Here is a 25,565-nt window from a genome sequence, read left to right as displayed (position 1 = left end):
CAAGAAACGAGAATGGATTGGAATCTCTGCTATAATAATCTACAGATTCAAATCAGATATTTCACGTCATTGTTTTATATCAACGAAAAGGATGTAATGCCACAATTGTATTCTATCAAACATACACGAAACTCAATGCAGTCTGCCAACTATTTTTGGCAGTGGTAATTCGCTTAAAAAATCAACCACACAAATGGACCCAGGTCTACTTGAACGATGGCCAAATGGATGATTACGAAAATGTGAGAGCCAGAAATAACAAAATTCACGCATTTATTCAAAAGGGGATAGCTACCTCCACTCTTGGCCGCAGTAGAATTGACCGCGGTGGTAGTGCGCCCGACTCACGATTGGAAGGCCGTGGGTTCGATTCCCGCCTCGACCAGATATTTTTCTCGAGAGAATTTATCTGGTTGAAGCTGGGACGAGTTTGCAACCGTGTTAGGAATCACACGTTAAAAGGTAAGACCTCGTTAGTTCTTGGCTCGCAGAAGTTTCTCAACTTCTGAGAGTTTTCGTTCGTATGGGGACGACAGCTGATAAACGGAAAAACAGATTTTAAAAAGATTTTTTTTCATGAATAATCATACATTCAAATCATGCAGTTAGGTATATATTCCAATCTGCAACTGTTGAAAAAATCTGTTAAACCAGCCCCCCCACAAACGACAACTCTCAAAAGTCTAAACTTGTGCGAGCTGAGGACTAACAAGGTCTTACCTTTCAACGTGTGATTCTTAAGACGGACTCCACCACATAGACGGCTTGCTAGTCATTTATATTGCATTGATTTTATCTTTCAGAGTTGGTCAAATTCATTTTTTTCTAAAAATTCATTTTAAAAAACGGAGATGTGGATGTAGCCTACAGAACAAATACTAATTTGGGTAAATTAATGAAAAATAATGAGGATAAAACTTCAGTGTCGCATATATCAGGAGTATATTAGTTGAGTTGTGTTCTTATCCTAAATTTTATATTGGCCAAACCGAAAGAACTCTCTACGAAAGAATGAAAGAGGATAAAAGTTGTTTTTTGAAAGAAAATACTATTTCAAAATACAGAGGGTACGAACACGTCGTGTTTCATTTGGGAGAGAAATATTCAAAACTCAACATTTTGGAATGCTCAGAAATCAAAAGATTTAATACTGATTCATCATGTAGAAATTTGTCAGTATTGTGACGCCTGATGATGCTATTGTATAGCAAGACATGTGTCGCGGTTTTGTAAACTGTCAAGTGGAAATATCAAATTGTAATATTTTTTTCAATACTTTATAATTGATTTTGATCAAGTATCGATCACTTTTATCATATTTTTTATAATATCGTGAGTGATGAAGGCATAATTTTGATTCCCTAAGCCAAAGAAGTAAAAGAAGATGGAAATTGAATTTGTTTCCATTGTTAGAATGTCAAAAGGTGAAAATGATGTGATTCAAATTTTATTCAAAAGAAAATTTTATTTGTATTTGTAAAGTATTTCGAAATTTTTTGGTTTGTAATTTGCGAAGAGAAAGATTAATTTTACAGACCTAGTATGAAAAACATCTTGTAACTAGAACAGTTTTGTGAAAAGTTGGGTAAAGTAGTCCTCAAAACATCAAAATTGAATTATGAATATCTGTAAGATCATGTTTACCTGACGCGACATGTTCACTGAATCTTAAGTTTAGTTTAAGATTCAATGCAGTGTAGTTTGCCCACTCCCACTTGTTGTTCAAATACATCTCGGTGTTTTCCAAAGTTCACAAGTTTGGTTCTGACAGGATTGAAAAATAAATCAGGCCTGCCGAAGTCATCGAATAGCCAGTCAATATAGGTCATTGCAGACTTCAATTAATGGATTGTTTCAAACTGAAAATGATGCAAATGGTGAGTCCTTTGTATAGTAGAAATGTGTGTTGTATTTCACGTGAATTATGAAAATGTGTAAATTCAAAACTAAATAGTGCTCAGAACGGAACAGGGGTACACCACAAGGAACTAATCTGAATACAAGAGTTTGAGTTGCTGTATCAAGTTTATTGTTCCTTCAGAGAATTCAATATAGTGGCAAACTGTCAACGAACGGTTCTAGTTCTGGCAATTGAAGAAGCCCACAAGGAACCTCGACTTCTTGAAGCATCTTTCGGAAGCACATCAATAGTGTAAGACCTTCCATCACTTCCATAATGGAAAAGGAAGTTGACAACGAATTGCCACGTATTGGTGAAGAGAACCGACACTAAGTCAGAAACATCTGTGTACCGAAAAGCCACTCACACGGGACAGTATCTGAACCATAAAATCCAACCACCATCAATCGACTAAAAGAAGAATCATCAAGTCTCTAGTAGACCGTGTTTTCGGGCTCTGTAATACGAGAGAAGGTCTCGAGAAGGAACTAGACATCATCAAAAATGATCTTCAACGGAATGGTTACTCCAAAGTGACGGTGGAACAGACTTTGGCTAGAAGACAGCAGGAGCCTCGCAAGGGAGAGAAGCCGTCACAACCAGTGCTTGCACTTCCTTACATCAGATGATTGTCAAAAAACAAAAGAAGAATTGGGTCCAAGTACAACATTAGAACCTGCTTCAGATCCGGAAACACTAGCCGTAGCAGCCTCACGAAAACCAGGCCACCAAACGCGGACTACGATTCCAAGAATTGCATTTACCGGATACCCTGCGAGTGCGGAGAATCATACATCGGTGAAACTAAGAAGCCATTGAAAGTCATCATTGGCGAGCACAATAACACACACAGCGAGGAAAAACCAGCAAATCGGGAATAGCAGAGCATGTTTAAACTCATCAACATAACATTAAGTGGTCCCAAGCTGAGATTATCCACAGGAAGGAACACTGGTTCAGGAGGAAGTTCAAAGAAGCCGCATATATGTTGTCAAATAACGTATTCAGCCAATTCCCTCCAAACAGTTATCTCCCGGTAAACCTGTGAAGCGGAAAGATGGAAGAGGGGATATGTGAAAGCACTCGAATGACCTATATGAAGTCATCTCTCGGGAGAATTAGTCCAGTCGTCACACGAAAACGATTGTGAATACATCGTCAAATAACTTGGCTTGAACCTTTCTTTTATTTGATTGTTCAATTTTCATGTTTTTTTCTTGTATTTTATTTCACTGTAATTCCATTCCAGAGTTTTTTGCTTGAAATAATTGTTATTTTCAACTTTTTATCTTTAATTTTCAATTATATTGGTTCTTTCAGGGATTTCAAATCATTTAAAAATCATATTAGACAATGAAAGACCGAACTAATGAAATTCACTATGAAACATACGACAACCTTCAAACAAAAGTGTCTGGTACTTATTTTTTATAGTGGTTTGAGTACTGTCAATCCCAATATCAACATTTTTGGCTCAGGAGATTTTATATTCTTGTAGAATTAACTCCCAAAAATGAACACCAATCAGTTTAAAAACTGCTGGTCACATCTCAGTGACTTCGATACTAATGCGTATATTTCATGATAATTGTGTTTCTCAAAAAAAAACCTTGATTTTGAAATCGGTTTAATGGAATATGTGTGGTATTGTTCCATATTTGTGATTACATTTTCGAGTAGAGGTAATACAGAACTCTTTGAAGAATAATTAAAACTAATAGTATCACCAACGAATGTTACTAAGTACAGTTATTTATTTGCCAATTAATTCACTAGCCTTTTTACATTCTCTTTGGTGTATTGACATATTTATTGTGTATATCCATGTTATATTGAAAAATGACTACCAATAACCAGTGTTCAAGTATAAATGACGCAACGAACAACAAACAATTTGACCTTCAACTTGGTACTGTAGTCATATTTATTTAAGATTCATATTTATCAACATCCAAGAACCGGTTAGATGATATTTCAGTTATTTTTGTAGGAGTATTGTTCATAAGAAATTAGGTTTTACTACTCTGAGATATTGTGCTGGACCGTTTTTGTAAATCAAGTTGATATAAATTGCTTTCGTGAATAGTTCAGATTAAGAGTTCTAAATGCAATATGAAAATTCAGAATGGAATGAAAATATTAACAATCATACAATAAATATCATTCGAATCAAACAATTCATTTCATACTTGAATGAATAATTGGTGCTACTCATAATTTCGTAATTGTTTATGATCAACACCCAATTAACTGAATTTCAGTGGGCAGGTCTCAAACTTCTCCTTAAGTGACCTAAGTCTGATCAAATTATTACGCTGAGATGTAACACAGACCACAATGTACAAGGATTACTCAAAACTTTTCGTAAATTGACTTTCACAAGCATTTTTGATTCATTTATTCTAAATTAGTGATAATCGAAATTGAATGTTGACATAATCTTCTTCACTGTAATCTGACAATTCAACTGTACTGATTTCATTAAAAACTACTAGGTATGTATTTATGATGCACTGTTTGGAACCTTTGGTGAATAGTGTATAGTTCAAGTAAACGATATAGTGCAACCTACCTCTCTTTCAATAATATAGTTAGGGAGCTAACTAATTTCGTTATTCAATATTCGTTTATGATTATAATAAAATCGGAAGCTTTCGTAATTCCTCTTCCATATTGTCTGTTTCACTATCACTGTCGTCTTTTAAATCAATAATGAATTTATTTCCACCATTAATATGGAAGTGTACAATCTCCATATAGTCTTTTTCAACTAAAATTACTTTTTTGATCCTTTTCTGCCAGTCTTCTTCGGTTATATTACATACTTCTTCTTTAATTAGCTCTATTACCTTCTAATCAAATTTTGGAAAATTATTTTTACGCCTAATGCTTTGTTTCAATTTTCTCCAAACAATTCGATGGGATTGAAAACACAAAAGTAGGGGGAAAGTCCCAGTATGGTGTTTCAATACTTTTCAGGAATACTCTCAAGGGCATACACTTTTTCGAATGTTTCTGTCTGTAAAACTTCAAGTAGTTGGTTTTTGGTATAGTAATCTTCAAAATTCAAATTTTTATCCATTGAAAAACTTCGTATTTCATCTTTCCTCGAATTTTTATTCGGTACTTTCATGAGCTGTCGCGAATGAGAAAGCGTTGTCAAGAACTATTACTCTATTTGCATCCAAATTTGGGATCAATGTGTTTTCAAACCATTCCTCGTAAATATTAGCTTCCATGTTCTTCCATCCTTCACTTCCTCTGTAATGCACAATGATTAGTCGCGATCTTTTGTTTGCAGGCATGTTAGGCGTACACATTCTCGAACCATCAGTCCACCCTTTCGTAACTGTGTCATGAGTGTCATACCAAGTTTCGTCTGAATAGAAAATTCGCTGTTGTTCTTGTCTATATTCAGTTATTTGTTCCAAGTATGTGTTACGTATTTCCACTATTCTTCTGCTGTCCATAACTGTTTGACGGTTGTTTATAATTTCAAATCTAAATCCTAGTTTTTTTATTCAATTCTGAAGAGTTTTGTCACAGCGGCTCACGTTATGGCCGGAAGTATTCAATTTCTTTCTTACGCTTTCAGTTTTAGGAATCTCATTGCTTTTGTAACAGTCGTATGTAATTTTTTTACATGATTTTATTAGATGAACATCTAAAGGTTTTGGTAATCCTGGTATCACATCATGTCTTGCATTCATAAGGTTTGTTTTTGCCTATTTTACTTGAAGACGATCACTTGGGGATCGAAACACGTGTCGAAGTGTTAAAAATAACAGTTTGGTGTTGAGATTGAACTCCACTAATACTCACTACTAGGTATCGTTGATTCATAACCAATGTGAAGTAGTTGATAACTGTCTTGAGCGCCATTTGAATCAGTGTACTTTCGTCACCGAAATACAAGTCGAATAATTCCGTCAGCATAAAAATTGTGAGCACGGGATTCGATGAAGTTGACGAAGGTCGTTTTTGTTAAACGACATCATCAGCTGAAAAAAGGCAAGAAATTAAAATCTGGATAATGAATTCCATCAATTTCAGAATGCAAAATCCTCTATCGATGATTATTTTTACCATAACACACGATATTAACAATAACAAATCTTTTCAAACAATCTTTCAATAACTTTTAAAAACTCTAATGAAAATAGAGGAAAAATTAGCATGTTGTCTATGAATTGAACTAAATTTGTTTCAATCTTATGAATTGTGTTTCCATGGATTTTTACAAGCACAGCTTTAACGTACGTTCTGACACACATATCTTCTTGAAAAAATCACCAAATCCTTGATTGATTGTCGTCCCAAGCGAAAATTTCAACCAGGTCTTCATTGTAATTTAAAACTCGTTGTTAACAGTGTCCAGCTGACAGCTGGACCTCAGAGTAACCTGGCAGATTACCAAGCAATAGGTCAAAGACATAAGAAATATCAAGGGTTACAGTGTGATTTTTTATTGTACTATCCCAAAGATGATGAGAATGAGGCAAAAGTTTATTTCAACTTGAGAATCATTCAACATATTCAAGAATGATTTTATATATGAAAGAAATGAACTATAATCATTTGATAGATTCTTTTTGCTATTTTTGGAAATGGTGTGACCTGGAACAGGAAGAAAAAACCCATAACACTAGTTTACAGCCAATTTATGACTGTAATGCCAGGGGAAAATCTTTGTTAATTTTGGTCCCTAAATGCGAAAATGAGAGTAAAAATCCCCTTATACGTAAGATTTTTGAGTTATGATTTTTTCACAAAAATTTAATGAACACGACATTCCAAATTTTCTTTTCCCGTAAATATAATAATAATAATAATACTTTTCATTCAAAAATAGCGAAAAAATACAGAGACCTTCTATTGTTACAAAATCAAATGATTCAAAAAAACTTAGTAATATGAGGCTTAGAATAAACAAAAAATCCACCGAAGCTGATATTATCAGCTTGTGTGTGGTGACATATTATTATGGTGTGATGTTGACGAATGAAATGTGATACAGTCAAATTAATGGAAAAGAAAACAAGGGTAAAAATGAGATTCAGGTTAACCAGAAGAATGTGTTTTCAACTAGCTTGAGACTTTTAGATATAGCTCAATTATAAAAAGAGCAGTAGACCAAAGTTGGAATAAAAATGGCTTAAGAAAATTTTAAACAATATAATTTTTTTCCAAGGAAATAATACTAAATAATAATACCGAAAATTTCTTAAAAATAAAATTACTATTCAGGTTATCGTAACGATAAGATTAAGAGTATTCAGCGGAATATACGAATTGTATCTATAATTTGTTGTGAAATAAGGATAATTAATAGAAAAGAATCGTTTCAAACGTTATTTACGTCATAAATTAATCATGAAATATGTGGCAAGCGCGATCATCAAAATCAGGAAAGTATAACTTGTGTTGATGTGATGATGGCATGCCTCAGATTTCCACAGAAAAATCTGACAGAACGAGTGTGTGAAAGAAATTATTGTAAATAGCCTCAACTTAATATCAATCATAGTATGTATTTTTCATATCGAATAATCGATGTGTTAAAATTCTTGATCTTGAAATCAGCCATAATTTCAGTTTCTTCTCGAACAGAGATAATGAGTTTAGTTGTTACAATTCATTTGGTAGATCGTTGTATATCTTTGGCTCAAGAAACATGCTAGATCTCTGGGCTATAGCGTTAGTCACATGTGGAACTAAAATGGTAAATTTTTTTTACCTTGTGGAGTATGAATAATCCAGAAATATTTGGCTCCGATTTTTTTTCTGGTCAACACCAAGTGTCAAATGAATGTGTGTTTGTGTAAATCCAAATGTTGTGATGGAAAAATCAGGATTTGCACATAACCCGGACGAATGGCGATTATTTATAGATTCGTCTAAAACAAGTTCAAAAGCCGTTCTGCTCCATAATGATAACAAAAGACCCTCTATTCCTCTTGCACATGCAGTTGTATATCACTTGTATATCACTTGTATATCACACACGAAAGTATATCACTTATTCTAAATGCAATAAGTTATACCTAATACGTATCAGTGGCAAATATGTGGTGACCTAAAAGTCATAGGACTATTCCTAGGTCTTCAAGGCGGATTTACAAAGTTTTGCTGTTTTCTTTGCCTTTGGAACAGTAGGACAACACAGAGTCATTATCAAGTAAAAGAATGGAAAGATAAATATATTCCAGGTCAAGCTAACGTGGAGAATATACCTCTTGTTAAACCCAAAAACGTTTTGTTACCTCCATTACACAATAAACTGGGGTTACCGAAAAATTTTGACATTAGACAAAGAAGCTGATGCGTTTAAATATCTTAAAAACACGTTTTTCCAAAATTAAGTGATCAACAGTTTGATCAAAAATTAAGAAATGTTGAATTAGCCGCGTGGAGTTCTTTCGAAAAAATTGTTTCGGGGTTTTCAGGGAGCAAGAAAGTTGAAAATTACGAAACACTTGTAGAAGAAATACTTGTAAACTACTGCATGTCTCTCAAAATCCATTTCTTGCACTCCCATTTGAATTTTTTCCTGGGTGCTGTCAGTGATGAACAAGGGGAAAGATTACACCAAGACATATATACTGACAATGGAGCAACGCTACCAAGGCAGATGGGATGCAGTAATGAAAGTAGATTATTGTTGGTTCCTAATGAGGTAAAACCATGAAACGAAAGTCAACATTTGCAAAAAGGTTATGCACAAAAGACTTCATTTGAATGTTTTTTCATCTGTATTATAAATAAAGTATGTTGTCTTCAAAATATATGGTTTTTTTCTTGTTTTGATCTTATATTTCCCTATAATATGTGAAAATGTTTGTATAAAATAAAAATAACTATAACTCAAAATCTTTACTACGTGATGGAAAATTTTTGATGTTGAAGTCCTAGTCAGGATACTTTAAACTCTCATGTAGAGCCATTATAATATTAGCCGCAATTTTTTTTCTTATTTGTTGGCTAGTGTTATTATTGGACAGGTTGAAGAATTAACACAAAACTGTGCAATGTATGATGAAAAGCACTTCATCCTGAACAAATACAAATGTATGAATGTTGAGAGGTTTCAGGATTCGGTTGATATTTCAAAATAGGAACAATGGAAACTTTTTTTCCGAAAATAAGCTGAGATGTGGCTTGTAAATTGTTCAGTAACTAACACTGCATTGCTAATACTATCAGCATCTTGTGTTAATGATGGACTGTATTTTTCAAGAACATTCAGAAAAGCTGAAAATTCACAATATCTGTAGTTCTAATATCACGGAGAGTTCAAATAAGTATGATTCAGTAATATGATGTTTTCATCAATTACACTGATCATTCAAGAATCGGTGAATCTAGAACGTAATCGATTTGAATATTTCGAAATTGCCATGACAATATCACTTTATTATAGACTTATCCTTATAGGTGTGGATGGTGGGAGACATTACTTCATTTTAACTCTTAAAGATCTAAAAGAGCAAAACAACATTAGTCATAGCTGAAATTTTATAAAGTGTGCACAAAGCGTATAATTAAACTCTCTCACTGACAATTACTCTTATTTTTATTGAAACAGTGAAAATGTGTCAAGTTCGAACGGTTTCTGTTTTGGTTTTGATCTTCGCGATCACTCACACAGGTATGGCGCTTTTGAAAATATAGGTTGAGATATTTTCATAAGGTGTGACTGATTCAAAATACAATCTGAAAATCAAATCACTCATCAACAAGTTATATGAGGAAGTTGTTTTGAGTTTACATCATCAAGATATTTCTGATGCATACTTCATTATTTTTAATAATTTCGATTTCGCTCATTAACATATTCTCATGTTTCAAATTTATGGACATGCTCATAAGTCCAAAACAATTGTTATGTAGGGGAGAGGATCACCTAAATACCTCTTTACTCTTGTTTCATGACGGTTTCCGTTTATTCAACATAAATTAGCTTATTCATATAATACGTAATTATTACAACCACTATTATTCACTGTCAATGACGCAGAGCTTGAAATATATGTCATGACAAATCACTGACTAATGCAGGAGTCTTATTTTAATCCATTATGCATTATGCCCATTTCAACTCAAAACATAGAAAGTTTTGTCAATCTTAGAAAGGCTGAAATTCAACAAGGTAGTTTCTTTACTGCCAAACCATGTTCAGTGTTGAAATCGCTTGATGGCTGTAGAAATACAGGGTGATTCAAAAGTACTATGACAAACTTCAGAAGGTGATTCCTCACAATATTCTAATATGAAATCATCTAAAGGAACAATTCGTTCAGGCCAGTCTCAACACCCTACACAGTAGGTTAATGGACTGACACCTATCAGAAAACAACTACTCCCCTGGCTAATACCACGAAGGGCGTTGGATTATATCCGACAGGTGTCAGTGCAGGATTCTTCACAGAAGTTATTCCTGCATATGCTGTTGGCGATACAACTGCCGCAATAGATTTTCAATTATTGGAACACACTTGCAGACCGGTTTCGGGCTGTTTGGCCACTCGTCAGTGCAAGGTAGTGTATATCATCAACATAAAGTCGATGATTTCCGATAATTGAAAATCGAATTCCGTCAGAGTATCATTCCTCGAACTAAGCTGAAGACTACAACAAACAACAGGTTTGTCGTCGCTCCATCTGCCTGTGAACGAGGTAACCAACTGCATATCCAAATTTGATAGGTGTCAGTCCATTAACCTACTGTGTAGGGTGTTGAGACTGGCCTGAACGAATTGTTCCTTTAGATGATTTGATTTATAGCCAGTCTTCAAGTATGCCCACTGACTATACGTGAAAGATTTTTTTCCTTTTACGAGGAATTGGGCAAATTTGGATATGCAGTTGGTTACCTCGTTCACAGGCAGATGGAGCGACGACAAACCTGTTGTTTGTTGTAGTCTTCAGCTTAGTTCGAGGAATGATACTCTGACGGAATTCGATTTTCAATTATCGGAAATCATCGACTTTATGTTGATGATATACACTACCTTGCACTGACGAGTGGCCAAACAGCCCGAAACCGGTCTGCAAGTGTGTTCCAATAATTGAAAATCTATTGCGGCAGTTGTATCGCCAACAGCATATGCAGGAATAACTTCTGTGAAGAATCCTGCACTGACACCTGTCGGATATAATCCAACGCCCTTCGTGGTATTAGCCAGGGGAGTAGTTGTTTTCTGATAGGTGTCAGTCCATTAACCTACTGTGTAGGGTGTTGAGACTGGCCTGAACGAATTGTTCCTTTAGATGATTTGATTTATAGCCAGTCTTCAAGTATGCCCACTGACTATACGTGAAAGATTCTAATATGAATTGTCCAAATAAATAAATGTCCAGAAACGCTTCGTTTCCAAGATACAGTATATTGAAGTTTTATTTTTATTTTCGTTTTTTTCAAATAACTTTTGAAATACTGAACTTAATCAAACGAAACTTGGTAATAGGAGGTTTTTGAGGTGTCGAATTCGAACCTGATGTTCTTATTGCTCTTACTCGTAGGAGGCGCCACCTACACGTCTTTTTATTTTTTAAAGATTCATAACTTTTTTGGGCGTACTCCTAGCACATTTTTCAGTAAAAAAATCGATTCCTCTATCATATCTACGTAAATAAGCTACCCGTGTTAGTAGTCGCTGTAAGCAACCGTTTTCTAAATATTTGGACTTGAAAACTTCAAGTCGATTATTTGATAATCGATGCATGTTGAAGTTATTACGATTATTTTGCATTTTTCACAAGACCAATACGTCAATGTATACAAATTGTAACTTTTTCTAAGGTAGGTACATACCAATTTCGAATTGACTGATCTGAGACAGTTAAAAAACTGGATGAAAAAGAAATATTACTAAGTATAAAAAAAAATGTTGAATATCCAAAATAAGTGATGAATTCAAAAAAACGAGCAAGAAAACCACGTCAATTTCCGTTTGAAACAGTTTATCTCGAAATCGGTTCAAAATAGAAATAGTATTATCTGAACAAAGTTAATCTAAAATTGGATGTAGAGCTCAAAAATGTTGAAATATACAGGGTGTTCCATTTGAAAAAATTGAATTTCACTCATTTTTTCATGAGATCAAAGTATCTGCATTTTTTGAAGACCCTGTATGAGGCAAATGAAAATATGACTCGGAGTGAATATCCACATAGTATCACTCCACTCTATTTCAAATTTGATCGTTTTAGTGCAAGAGAGTTCAAGATTATCAGCATTTATAAAAGTTCATGTTTGGTAAAAAAAATATCGAAATTAATTTATATCTTCTAAACGGTAATAGATAGGTATAGGGAAATAGTATATGAATTTGTTGACAAAGTGATAATGAATCATAATATGATATTATATACGGGGTGTTCTATTTGAAAAATCAAAGAAGTCGCCACTTAATAGTAGAAGCGACAACGCCGCTTCGTCTAAAATATTTTAGACGTGTAGGTCATATTGACTTATGCATACTGTGGAATTTTCAGGTTGATCCGTTGAAAAGTTTGTCAGAAACGGCTAATTAATGCTCATCATGAATAGCCCTGTATAGTGATTAACGGAAAAACAGAACAGGCAGTTGCAATAAACAAATGAAATAATTATATTACAACTTCGTGTAGTGTTCAAAAAACAAGGTGACGTCAACGGCGATCCAGATTTGCTCAAAAGGGTCATAATTGGTGACTAATCATATGGTTATGACATCGAGATAAGAGGCTTACCTACCCTAAACTAAATATCCATAGAAATATATTGTTGGTACTGGTGGGGTGGTTTATTAAGCACAATTTCAACAAACTGATCAACCCATCTGGCGTGGAACACTATACGAATGAATTGGATAGCCCTTTTTTGGTCAGCTTCCATTATGTTCGCCCTTCTTCGGGATTATTGACCGTTATTTATTTTGATTGAGTTTCAACAATACGCAGACAATAGTGAAGTGTTTGTATCCCTGAAGATGGCAACAACTTGTGACGATTGAACGACACTGAAAACTTTCAACATATCTAGAACATGTTGTGGATAGTAAAATGCTTGAAAGAACATCAAATTATGCAGATAATCATTACAGTAGTGATTTCATTGTTATATGAAGGACACTGTTCAAAAACACCTAGTTTCAATTACAAAAGTTAATTGTTCGAAACAATGCGCGACTAATTGGGAAATTTTATTGTGGAAGTACCAGTATCTGTAACTATACTTGAATGTTGGAGTGATTCGAAATTTGCAAATCCAAACAATTTCATTATCGGTTGATATTTGAACAACCATGACTTCCAGAAGATATCCATTTTTGAGCAAAGATGGACTTCTAAGCTTCCTGGTATACAGTCACTATACATATTTTGGTCGCCAGTTGTATACATTATCGTAACAAGGACGGCCTGCTTTCTATAAAAATAATTATTAACTAATTTCATTATTATGCACGGTGCAGGGAAATATTCCATACACTTCCACAAATATGTAGTAACGGAGCAGGTAGTTGTAAAATAAATTCCTACCTGGATGATATATTTCAGCTCCTGTCCTATATTTGATTTTCGATCCTTTTGAATACAAGGTATTTATGATGAGTATGTTCACTGTTCATCTACTCTTCACATTTTGTTTCTTCACACACGGACTTTCGGTCGAAAGTGTACTTCGGTGTCATGTGGCTCGATGATATGTGCGTAGTTCGTTTTTCTAAATAATCTGAAATGTTCATTTTGCCTGATCCCTTCTAGTTTGGTGAATTTTCCAAATCAAATTAGCTCTTTCTTGTCTCTCCCATTTCAAAACGTAAGAGTAGGAGAATCAAGAGTATCTTCAGTGCTGCTATTGGTGTGGTTCTCATTGTCACTCCCGTCAAAAAAGCAAGTATTTGTATGTAACCATCATTGTGTACAGTGGCTGGTTTCAGTTTCCATGTTGTTCACTGGATGTTTGTCAGTCTTTCCATATTGGTCCTCTTAGTGATTGCTACTATTAATTGAGTTTGAATCAAGCCCTATTTTTATTGAGCGTTCTATGTGCACCCCTCATACTATTATATTTTTTGAAGTCGAAAGACTGAGCCATCCATGTAGGCCAGTACTTCATCTCCGTTACGGTTCAGAAGGCCGTAGCTGGGATCTACGATGATGAGGACGAACATTTTTCCTTAGAACACCCTCTCGCTACTACTGTTTGCAGCATTATACATATCACCTGAATGATTGATTTAAGAAATCAGCTACGATAGGTTGCCTTTCATGTTTCAGGATTTGGCAACCCTAGTGTTACAATCTGGCAACTGACTAAAGTTGGACATTTTTGACCTTATACATATTCTGAGCGATTTGATATACACGCGTTATTTGTGTTGTTTACAGTAACTCAAAAGATTCATCCCGGCCCAAAAATGAAAATAATTCGTGAACATTTTCGTGCGATTATTTTTTACAACTTTCAACGTGGATTAACACAGCAATAGTGCATGGATGAACTCAATTCAATTTTTGGCGATGAAGCTCCATCAAGGACCAGTGTTTATCGATGGTATGGTGAATGGAATCCTCGTCGTAGTTTACTCCAAGACGAATTTCGTGAAGGTCATCCAAAATCAATTGTTGTTCCGAAAACCATTGATGCTGTGTGCGAACTGATATTGCAAGATCGTCATGTGACCTATCGTGAGGTTGAGACAACCTTAGGCATTAGTGGGACCAGCATACATTCGATATTGCATAAACATTCCACTGTCAAAAAAAATTGTTCACGTCAATCGCTCAAAAAAAGGCTCGTGTCGATTGGTCGAAGGAAATGCTCAAAAAATACGATCGCGGTGTTTCGAAACACGTCTATTACATCGTGACAGATGATGAATCGTGGCTTTACGCGTATGAGCCCGAAAGTAAATAGCAGTCGACTGTATGGGTGTTTCAAGAAGAGTATAAATCCAACAAAAGTTCTAAGCAAATGGTCGCCTGTTTTTCCGGAAGAACTGGATATGTCGCAACCGTACCACTAGAACAACGCAGAACAATCAATTCTGAGTGGTACACAACCGTTTGTTTGCCAGTTGTCTTCCAAGAAATCAGAAAAACCAACCGCCGAAGACGGATCACTCTTCACCACGACAATGCGAGCTCTCACACATCGGCTCAAACAACTGCATTTTTGAGCACCCAAAACATCGGTTTGATGAGTCATCCGCCGTATAGTCCTGACTTGGCACCGAATGACTTCTTTTTATTCCCGCACGTAAAAAACAAACTGAGAGGTCAACGTTTTTCGATACCTGAAGAAGCGGTTGCTGCATGTTTTGGAGATACCTCAATCAGAGTGACAAAAGTACTTCGACAATTGGTTGAAACGTATGCAAAAGTGTATAGATCTTCATGGGAAATATTTTGAAAAACAATAAAGTGATTTTCGATGATTAATATTTGATTTTGTTCTCTAATAAAAGGCAACCCTACTAGTATTGTTGTTTCTCAGAGCTTATTCTGCTTTTCTCATGACCCAACATGTAGCCCATTCTGTACCTGCTCTGCTCGAATATTGATCTCAATGCAGTGCTATGTTAGTCACTCATATATAGATAACTGATAACTCTATCAATGTAATTTTTTCAATGTCTTCGTTGGAAACAACTCTAAACCCTTGGGCTTAAGGCCTTCACCAAATCCTGTCTCACTTTCCTGGGTTTAGATTTTGTTAGTCTCAAGTTTTAAGTATTGGGTTTTCCAATAAGCGATTCCTACTTTTGAATTCAAACAAAACAAAGTATGTGAGGTATATTATCGAATTTTTTTATTCGTTTGAAATATCTATTAATGTCATTATTGTTCAAATGTCTGCCAGAGCTTGTTTGGTTATGTTGAGTTTGTTTCCCATTCATCCAGAAAGGGGCCTCATCGCTGAAGATGATTTTTCGATGACAATTAGGGTCAGTTTCAAACTGCTCCAGTGTCCATTCAGCAAACACTATGGTCACTTACCTACAGTTCCTATCTTAGAGACAAATTTGATCCATATCTCTTTACACGACATACTAACCCGTCAATTTTTTCCACACTGATCAAACTTTTGAATTAGATAATTTGGAACCTCAAGGTCAAAACTTCCAAGTTGAAATCAACTGACAAACCTATTGATTTTATAGATTCCAATAACAAATTGCCACAAAGTAACAACAATAACAATCATCCAGAGCCAGGTTCAATTTCCCGCGTCATTTTCTTATGGCAAAGAGTTAATAGACGTATAGAATGTAATTGAAGATGGAGATATAAGGTGACCATCCTTGCTCATAGTTCCAATTATTGACATTCTCCTTTGGATGGAGTGCAAAAGAAGCTACTCTTACAAAGAACATAATTGAAGAACAACTGATCAATATTTTGATCTGAATGTCACTTTCTGGTGCAATGTTTATTTCCACTAGAACTAACAGTGGACTTTCTATAGATATCTAACGAATAACTTGTATCTTCTGGGTATAGTTTTCTTGGCAGAAATTACACTATTCATGAACCTTGAAAATACATTTTTGTTCCAGGGTATACTCTGCAATGCTGGAAATGCTATTCCGATTATGACGTCACCTGTAGAGACCACTTCAATATCACTAGAATCCAGGAGAATAGGAGGCATTTCGACAACTTCAACTACGGTAATAATAGACAGATCCAACCAGTCAGGAACGATCCTCATTTGGAAGTTTGCGATGATACTTTGGCTGGCAACTACAACCAGAAAAGTGTGTGTCTGAAAAGAGTTTATAAAGGTTAGTTTAACAAATTACTATTACTTATATTATCAGACTCAAACGTGATTCTTGAAAAACTAGTTGGGTTTTCAGTTGAAATATAAGCTATTGAAAAGGATCAAAAATCATTTTTCCATTCGAAAACGAACGATTTGTTGAAACAGGAAAGCTATCCAAAGGTCGTAGCTACCAGAATTTTGTAAGAATTGTATGCAACGCATGAAATCAACACTTAGGTATTTCTGCATAAATAATTGTTAAATAAAATCTCTTTTGTAAATATTTATATGAAAGTAATAATGCAAAGAACAAGGACCATTTATTTCAATATAAAAAATCGCAAATATTCATTCATAATTCATATATTTTCAGGAAACTACGGATTGCCAGTTGTCCATCGGGAGTGCAGACTAGTTCCAAGAAATCTGAAAGAAGGATCATGTCCTGATGATCTCGCTTACGATACAAGCAGGACCGTCACTTATTGCGGTACCTGCGAATACGATGGATGTAATGCGGCAACCAGCATCACACTCAACAATATTTTGTTCAGTTTGATACCAGTCGGTACTTTACTTATGTTCAGAAACTGAAATACCTCTGTAGAATACGCTAGCAGAAAACCTGTCTTTTGATATAGTTCAAATCAGAAACCCAAAGACAAATTTGGAGGGTTTTTAGTCTATAAGTTTTTGTAGTTTACTCCTTTCCTCATAGGTTTCAATAGTTCTGATTGTTGTTCATGAAAAATTACCTATAGTTCATTTTCCCCTCTCACAGTTGACTATTTGTTATTAAGGAAACATTAAGTGCTAATGAACAAAAAAATATTCAGTTACGATACAGTGATATGTGTGAATTTAACATTCTTGCTGTTTTCAACAACATTTATAGCTAATTAAGGCATCAAATGTTCCTACAGAAGGAACAGGAGGTACTCATATCAGAATTTATCCCATCGAGAAATGAGTCATTAAAGATTTTTGTAGAACTCAGAAATCGAACACAAAGAAAATAACGTTTTTCGATGCCTTTTGTTATGCCATTATTATTCAGAGTAGATGTGTTGAAATATTTTATGTAAGTACTTTATAATATACCCAAGAATAAAATATTTTTTGTTGACGTGGTGTTTCAATAGTTACTCACATGATACATTGACTTCAGAATAATACTATATTATTCAACGAGCGGGAAATGTGACCATTACTCGTGAGAATGAACTGAATCATTAATATAATTTTTCTATGACCCACTACAGGAATATTTCAAATTAATATTTAGTTGTGAAGGATGAGAGGTAGTTGAAAACTGTATATTCCGTTAACCAGCAGCTGTCACTCCCTCAGAAGTCGTTCTCTCAGAGCGAGAGATCAACGAGGTCTTACCTTTTAACGTGCGATTTCTAGCACGTGATAGTGAAATCAGTTTATTGACTGAAAATATCTATAAATTATATTTCGAACTATTTCTATGAAAAAAATAATTTTTTGGTAATAAAACTGATGCTGAAACTCGAACAGTTGAATATCGTAACGAGTGGTATCGATGATTCTATATCCACGTGCATATTTTCTATATTGTCACTGATAGACGGTTGTTCCATAGAATTCAAGATTCTCTCTGCAGTGACATTTTTAATTTTCATCGAAGCATCTACTAGTATATATCCTTCCGCTACAGATGTTGACTTCCATCTTCCATGCCTCTTTAAAGCAGTGTTGTCTCTACCTGCATCCACTAGTGGGATGGCAGATGATCTTCGAAACGTATGCCCAGTATGAAGTTCTGGTTTTGGAAGTTTTAAAACCGTTGCGACATATTTACCCATAGCTGCGAATTCATTGATTCCAATTCTTTGATCGGTGAATTCACCTTGCGGATAATTTAGAAAAAATGACTCTTTCAATAGTTGATATATTCAATACTAATATTATGGAAATGCTGTGTTATCGTTAACTCCTGAACTATTTTCGTTTTGGTGTTCGGTATGGTGACTCATATAGCGTATTCAAAATCTTTCAAGTCGCCTTTTTACATTGAGTGCAATTCATACTTGATATTTTGCTAAAGTCATCTTCAAAATACAGATTTTTCAGGTTTTTCCATGTAGAGAAACACACAATAAGTAGTCTTTAGACAATGTAGAATTCAAATCTTTATTGGTAGCTGTCTAATTCTGATTTAAGCAGTAAAGACGCTTTTCAATTAGTGGTTTTTGTTCAATGAAGTATGGAAATTATGAAAAAATTGGATATCATAGTCTGTTCAATACAAACCGGGGAAAAGCAATCCAAAGAGAAGGCAAACTTTTAGAGACATTTTTTGCGACACAACGGATGGTGGTCAATTTGAAATGGAAAATGCCAAAATTATATAAATCAAATAGGGATAAGGAGTCGTTTTAGGAGCTGTTGAAAATAATCGCAAAACGTTAACGCGAAATTTGAAAATATCTACAGGCCTTCCAAGAACTGAAAAGACACAAATTCAAGCCATACAGGACCAGAAGAGTTCATCAACTCAGAATAGGAGATTTTGAACGCCACATGGCTTTTTGCAAGTAGGTCCTGTAAAGTTGTAACCAAGTCCTTATGTGAGCAGTACCGGCATTTTTAACCGCTACAATTCTCCTACTTGGGCCCAACAACAGACTCATTCTATTGTGGAGCAGAGAAGTCAAGGAAGATTTGGATTCAGTGTGTGAGCAGGTGTTCTCAGTGGTAGAATTATCGGCTCGTTGATTTATAATGGTACTCTTTCACATCTCAGAGGTATTTAGAAACTTCAAGGCAAAATATTGAACCTTTTGTCGATGAACTGTCACTAATAGAGCTCAGAAAAATATAGTATCAACAAGAAGGGGCTTCGCCCCTCAATCCTGCAATTGTCGCCAATTTTTTGGCTGCAGTTTTGGTAATAATTGGATAGCCAATTAAGCATCCAACCGTTGGCCGACTAGGTCACCGGCTCTAACGCCGATGGACTTTTACCTCTAGGAAGGTTGAAAGATCTCATTTTTGGATTGACGACCAATTCTAGATAGGAACTGGAAGCGGCAGTGATGCAAAGAGTCGCTTCTCGCACTCCTATTGAACTCATTAATTCGACGAAAAATTTCAGAAAAGGTGTCGCTTTTGTGTAGAACAAGCCAGTAAACATACCGAACACCTTCTCCAAAGAAATACATTTCATTGTTTGTTTCTTATCATTATAATTATTATCCATCAATGAAATCTGGAAACATCTGAACACATCGCTCCAAACCAGTTCATCCAATAGTCTGCCCAGCCAAACCATCAGCACCAGAATACAAACCTGATGATGAAGATAATGGAGTTGATATTTTTGCTTCTGATTCTGATGAAGAAGAAAATGACGCTGCAGCAAAAATTAGAGCTGCATATCTGCATATGCTGCTAAAAAATCGAAAAAAAACATTGCAAAATCAAAAATTATTCTTGATGCTAAACATTGGGATGATGAGACTGATGAAAGCAATGGAAGAAAACGTGAGAAAAATTGAAGCAGATGGTATAAAAAATTTACAAATTTCTTGTGTTGTGGAAAATGATAAAGTATTCATTAATTGGCTGACTGAAACTTTGCAAGAGCTCGATGACACTGCTGCCTTCAACAAAATCTAATAATTGATAAGTTTGTTTCATTATTATATTTTGGAACAGTTTGAATACATTTATTTTATTTATTATTGAAGTTGCATTTATTAGTAGTGAATATAGAACGAATTGTTAACAGCTTCTTCGAAACTATGAGTTTTAATTATTATTGTGGAAAACTTTTTCAACATTTGATAGCTACTACGGAACAATTTCTTTCTGTTTTATCATCGCATCGAGTCGTCCGAAGCCTACTTGATGAAAGTCTACACGAAAAAACCTAAAAACTCTGTATTGCAAAAGTGCCTCTAGCAAAACATCAAGTTGCTACATTTTTGGAAGGGTAATTTTAAGCTATAATGAAATCGGCAGGAATGTACAGGGTGTCCCATAAAGAATTGTTCTCCACCAATAGCTCTAGATATCTCATTTGGAAAAATAAGTTTTCACACCATTGAATTCTACATTCAAAAGTGCTCCAGAAAAATTATTTTCATAGAAACAAGAAATTTTTGACATGCTGTAACCCAGAAACGATGATACATAACGATATACGATTTCCACCATTGAGTTTCTGAGGGGACAAAATATTTCCGTTTTTAGCCCCAATAATATGGATTTCCTCTTTTCCACAGCTCGTGACAAATAAACCATTTCCGAATTCGGATTTCGCTATTTACATGCGCCCGGCGAAACTTGAAAACAATAATAGCAATACTAACTTTCTGGTGACAATGCCAGCCATTTAGAGAAACAGCGACATTGACGAAAATATATGAGGTAATGATGAAATTGCTTAATGACAGACATGCCCGTGTTAGTTTTAATTGAACACATAAACAAGCTCTTTGTGAACTTTGCCTTCATGAATACATTTATATTTTCATTTTAATGAATCTACATGTTAGCCCAGTCAGTAATGAATCATTATATGGAACTAGATATTGAAGAAGTATATTGGAGTTGAAATTGTGGATTTTCAAGCGTGAAATACTGAAAGTAGCTTTAGAGTTTTCCACCAATTTCTCCCCATTTGTATTTTTGAAGATGTTTCCAAATTCAACGAAAAATGAAAAAAAAGTTTCTGTTTTTTACCACTTGTATTTGTAACTAACATCACAACAGTTTCGTCTTATAAGGACAGTTTCAAACTAACAAAGGGTTAACTAGTCTGATAAACTTGGAATGCTACTCAGTACCGAACGAATTAAAGTGTCCTTTTCGAATGAAAATACAGTTGGAAAGCATTTTTTCTCGAAACAAAAAACAAAAACACCACAAGAAAACGAGAAATACAATCCAATATAGTGTACAAATTGAACTGTGGAAGCTGTCTCTAATGATATGTTGGTTAAACCAGGCGGTATTTTAAAACATGAGTTTCAGAACACATGAGAGACTCCTTAAAACTGAATAACAAAACCCACAAGTCTCGTTGAACATGAAAAAGAATATGAACACATTTTTGATTTTGATCATCCGGCTATACTAGATGTTCAACCATATTCATCCAAAAGACTTTTGAGCGAAATGATACATATCCTCAAATGCGATAGTGTTAATACTAAAAGAGATGTCGATGGCCTCAATACTGCATATTTCAATTCGATACGTAAAATACCTAAATAATTTACCTTTTTTTCATTTTTTTTCTTTCTGCCATTGATTAAAAACATACACCACCAGAATCACAGATAAGCCATTCGTTTGTTTCATGTCGTTTTGTGTTGGTGTTGTCTTAAAAATTACGGAGATACATCTATGTCAAGCGTTTGAGCTGGAGCTATAAACAAGCTTCTATTTTCTCTCTTAGATTCTGTGGAACATCAGATGTTGATAGCACACCTCACCTGGTAATATCTTTCTGTATATCATCTAGAATAGTTGACTTCGTCTCGTAGGCTTTTTATTTCAACAATTTCCAAAGAAAAATGTGTAGGAGCCCCATCTTGTTGAGAAAGTACGCAATAATAATAATAACTTTTTTCCGAATCGGAAGGACGAAATTCCAGCCTTGCGTTTCGGAAGATTGAACGGCGTGTACACAAGATAGAGGCTAAGATCACGTCGGCGAGACGACACGCGTCTCGTATCCAATGTGTGATGGCCACCAGACCTTTCATGCCACAGTGCGGCGAATAGCCGCCAATCTACAACGTATCCATCATACTTTAAGTCAAGGCGTGCTGTTGACCACCAAACAGCACTGCCTTGATAGGACACGAATGCCAGTGGCTGCTAAGAAGTCACGAGTGAGGCGAGCGAGAAATATCGCCCGTTCCACGGTTGTACTTCCCCCTACAACAGGGAGGCCGTGAACTTTTGAGTTTGGAGTGTCTACATGACAAATGATTCAGTTCCAAACCTTCATTTTCTATGTGCAGAATTTCGAAGTCTCCTTTAAAGATATGATTTTCTTCTAGAAGATGATTTGAATATGTTGAATTTGTTTTCTCATTCACATAGCTCGTATGATGTTCCTGGTTTCGATTCCTAAATGTCCTGCCAGTTTGACCAATATATACCTTAGGGCACGTTCTACACTTCAATTAATATGCTCCTGATTTCTCGAATTTGGTTATTTTGTCTTTAATATTTTTAACTAATTTTCCCAACGTATTCCTTGTTCTACATGCAATATAATGTACTATATGCAAGTACATTTCCCCTTAGGGTTATTGGCTTTTTTCACGTAATCCAAATATAATGAGAAATTTTCGTGCAGACATTTTTTAAGTTGAATCTACCACAAAAAACATTCATGACAACAAAATGAAGTTATTGAGGTAATCGTGAAGGTTGCAGAAAATTCATAATACAATATTCGTATTAGTAGAGTTTCGCATATAACCTGATGAAAAACCAAATTGAATAGAAGTTAATTTATATTCTCCGCGTAATTGTAAATACCCACATGGTAAAAGCCTTGTATAACTATAATTTCAATCATATTCGCAACAAAAACATATTATATAAGTAAATATATCAGTTGAACTAGTCCAAGTACGACTATAAATAGGTCAGGTTTTAATTTATAGAAGTTGGTTTTTATTAATTTCATGAATTCATTTTCAGAGTAAAATTTGAAAACCACAAACAAAATTAATTATTTTGTTATTGTCCTATATTATTATTTCATGAAATGCGAACTTGGATTCGTTATTATTTTATAATAATTACATACATTATTTTTGCCATTATATTAACTATCTATGTAGGTACTGTCTTTTGAATATTTTGAAAGCATAATTCTGTTTGAAATATATATAGGGCATTCCATTCAAAACGGGCCACCCTGAATAACTTTTGGTACAATGGTTTTCAGGAAAAATTAAAAAACAGGTCAACAATAGTATACAGGGGGGCACATTTTGACATATTCACATTTTATGTTACGTCCCCTGTCCCACCCCGGGACAGGGGAAGTAATCCATGATAAGCAGATTTGCAGGAATAATAAAAAAACAGGTCAACAATTATACAGAAGGCCACATTTTGAAATATTCGTTCTAGAGACAAATATGGAAGCAAAAATTCAGAAAAAAGATTTTTTATTAATTCTTGAATCAAAATCTGATGACTGGACAGTGAGAAGAAAAAAATGTTTATCGTAGATGTTAAAAAACGTTTCCACCAACTTCCATACAATAATACAAACGAGCTTCCATTGCCGTCCTCACATGGTTGAGAATCTCGGGAGTTATTTCTCTGCCATGCCTCATAATATTCCCCCTCAAATCTTCTAATGTTGTTGATTCTATCTCATACACTTTAGACTCCAACTGAACCCATAGAAAAAAATCTGCAGAAGTGAGATCCGGAGACCTTGGTGGCCATTCTGTAGGACCTCTAACTAGGCACAATAAAACATTTTAGAAGTATACTTCACAAAAACACCGACGAAAATATCAAAAAAGTTCACAAAATAATTTTGGATGATCGCAAAGTGAAGTGGTTCGAGATAGCTGAGGATCTAGAGATATCAAAGGAAGGTGTTGGAAATATACTGCCCAAACTGTTTGAATGTTGTAGGTTCATACTTCCAATCTACTGAAATAGTATACAGTGTGTAACAACGAAAACTCAACAGAGCCGTTTTTGAATATAAAAAGTAAGGGAAAGTAGGTCGAGTGGCACCTTGTTTAAAAGGTCTTTCGAATACCTTTACATCTCTGTTAAAAGAAATGTTTTGTAACGATTAGTTTTCGAGATAATTTGAAGATTTAAATGTATTTTTATTGAGTTCAACTTTTTTAAATAAATCAAATTGTTTTTGAGGTACAATTTACGTTCAGAACTTTCATAAAGAAAAATAAATTTTTGCTTTTCATGACAACCTGCTAATACGTGTCCATTTGATTTCGTAAAAAAGTAAGAATTATTTGTTTATTACGAGGAGATTCTTTCGAGGGATGGGGTTGGTTACCACCCTTACATTTTAGGCAAATTAACTGGCACCTAACTCCTTATGAAGGTTGCTTTTTGACGTGGATATTTTATGCTTCTGATATTTTCCAAACCAGAACATACTGTCTGTTATCGCACGTTTGGCTAACCTAGTTAGCATCATCAGGGCATGTCTAAAACTACCTATTCAAATATCTAAATAGGACCAATTTCCAATGTTCAAATGTGGTAATATAATCAATAAAACCAGGTACTTTAAATCGTTTGGAATGTTAGATTCACACTCTTCTGATGAAGTCGGTCTTCTATGCAGCTCCAACCTCAATATCTGCTGCCACTATTCAAGTTTTGAGCATCATGGAAAAAGTATGGAGCATCCCAAATATTACACGAAATAAAAATACTACATCTTTGTGAAGATTGAAGTGTTTTATTCCGAAACATCGAATGTCAGCCATTGGGGATAACAGAGTTCTATGTAAATGAAATTTCACCTCTTTCATTTACTGAATTGTGTAGCAATCCTGGTAATGAATGAATAAAGATATAGAAGTAGAAATCCAAAACCTCTCTTCTCCAAAACTTAATATTTCCTAACAATATACTCCTTTCAATGTATCCTAAATTCTCGTATATTAGAACCACAAGTACAACTAATTCAATTCAGTTCACTTCTATCTATTCTATCATTTCCTCAGCAATATATCAAAAACATCCTGGAAGTATTAGTTTCACAAACTCCATTTAATTGTCTAATCCACATGCACCATTAATGACCCTGTCCTTCAGTAGAACCAAGATACGGGCCATTAAAATTTCGACACAAACCTTTTAGCGTTCACCTTGTTGGATTCTGTCTATAACTTGTACTCCGGTGGGAGA

General features: G+C 34.8%; 2 protein-coding genes across 2 annotated transcripts in view; both read left to right on the top strand.

Moving 5' to 3' along the window:
• LOC111510203 (myrosinase 1) overlaps window positions 1–25,565 on the top strand; it is a 408,217-nt gene that overhangs the window by 97,395 nt on the left and 285,257 nt on the right. The gene's annotated exons all lie outside the window — the stretch shown is intronic.
• On the top strand, window positions 9,389–17,781 carry LOC111510184 (uncharacterized). The gene is made up of 3 exons (XM_023166074.2): window positions 9,389–9,548; window positions 16,447–16,674; window positions 17,029–17,781. The coding sequence occupies exons 1-3, from the start codon at window positions 9,491–9,493 to the stop codon at window positions 17,247–17,249; spliced, it is 507 nt and encodes a 168-aa protein (XP_023021842.2). The 5' UTR covers window positions 9,389–9,490; the 3' UTR covers window positions 17,250–17,781.

The sequence above is a fragment of the Leptinotarsa decemlineata genome, unplaced genomic scaffold, assembly GCF_025532065.1.
Source record: "Leptinotarsa decemlineata unplaced genomic scaffold, Ldec_3_MD MMD2_tig00000010_RagTag_RagTag, whole genome shotgun sequence".
NCBI lineage: Eukaryota > Metazoa > Arthropoda > Insecta > Coleoptera > Chrysomelidae > Leptinotarsa > Leptinotarsa decemlineata.
This window is presented reverse-complemented; position numbering and strand designations above follow the sequence as displayed.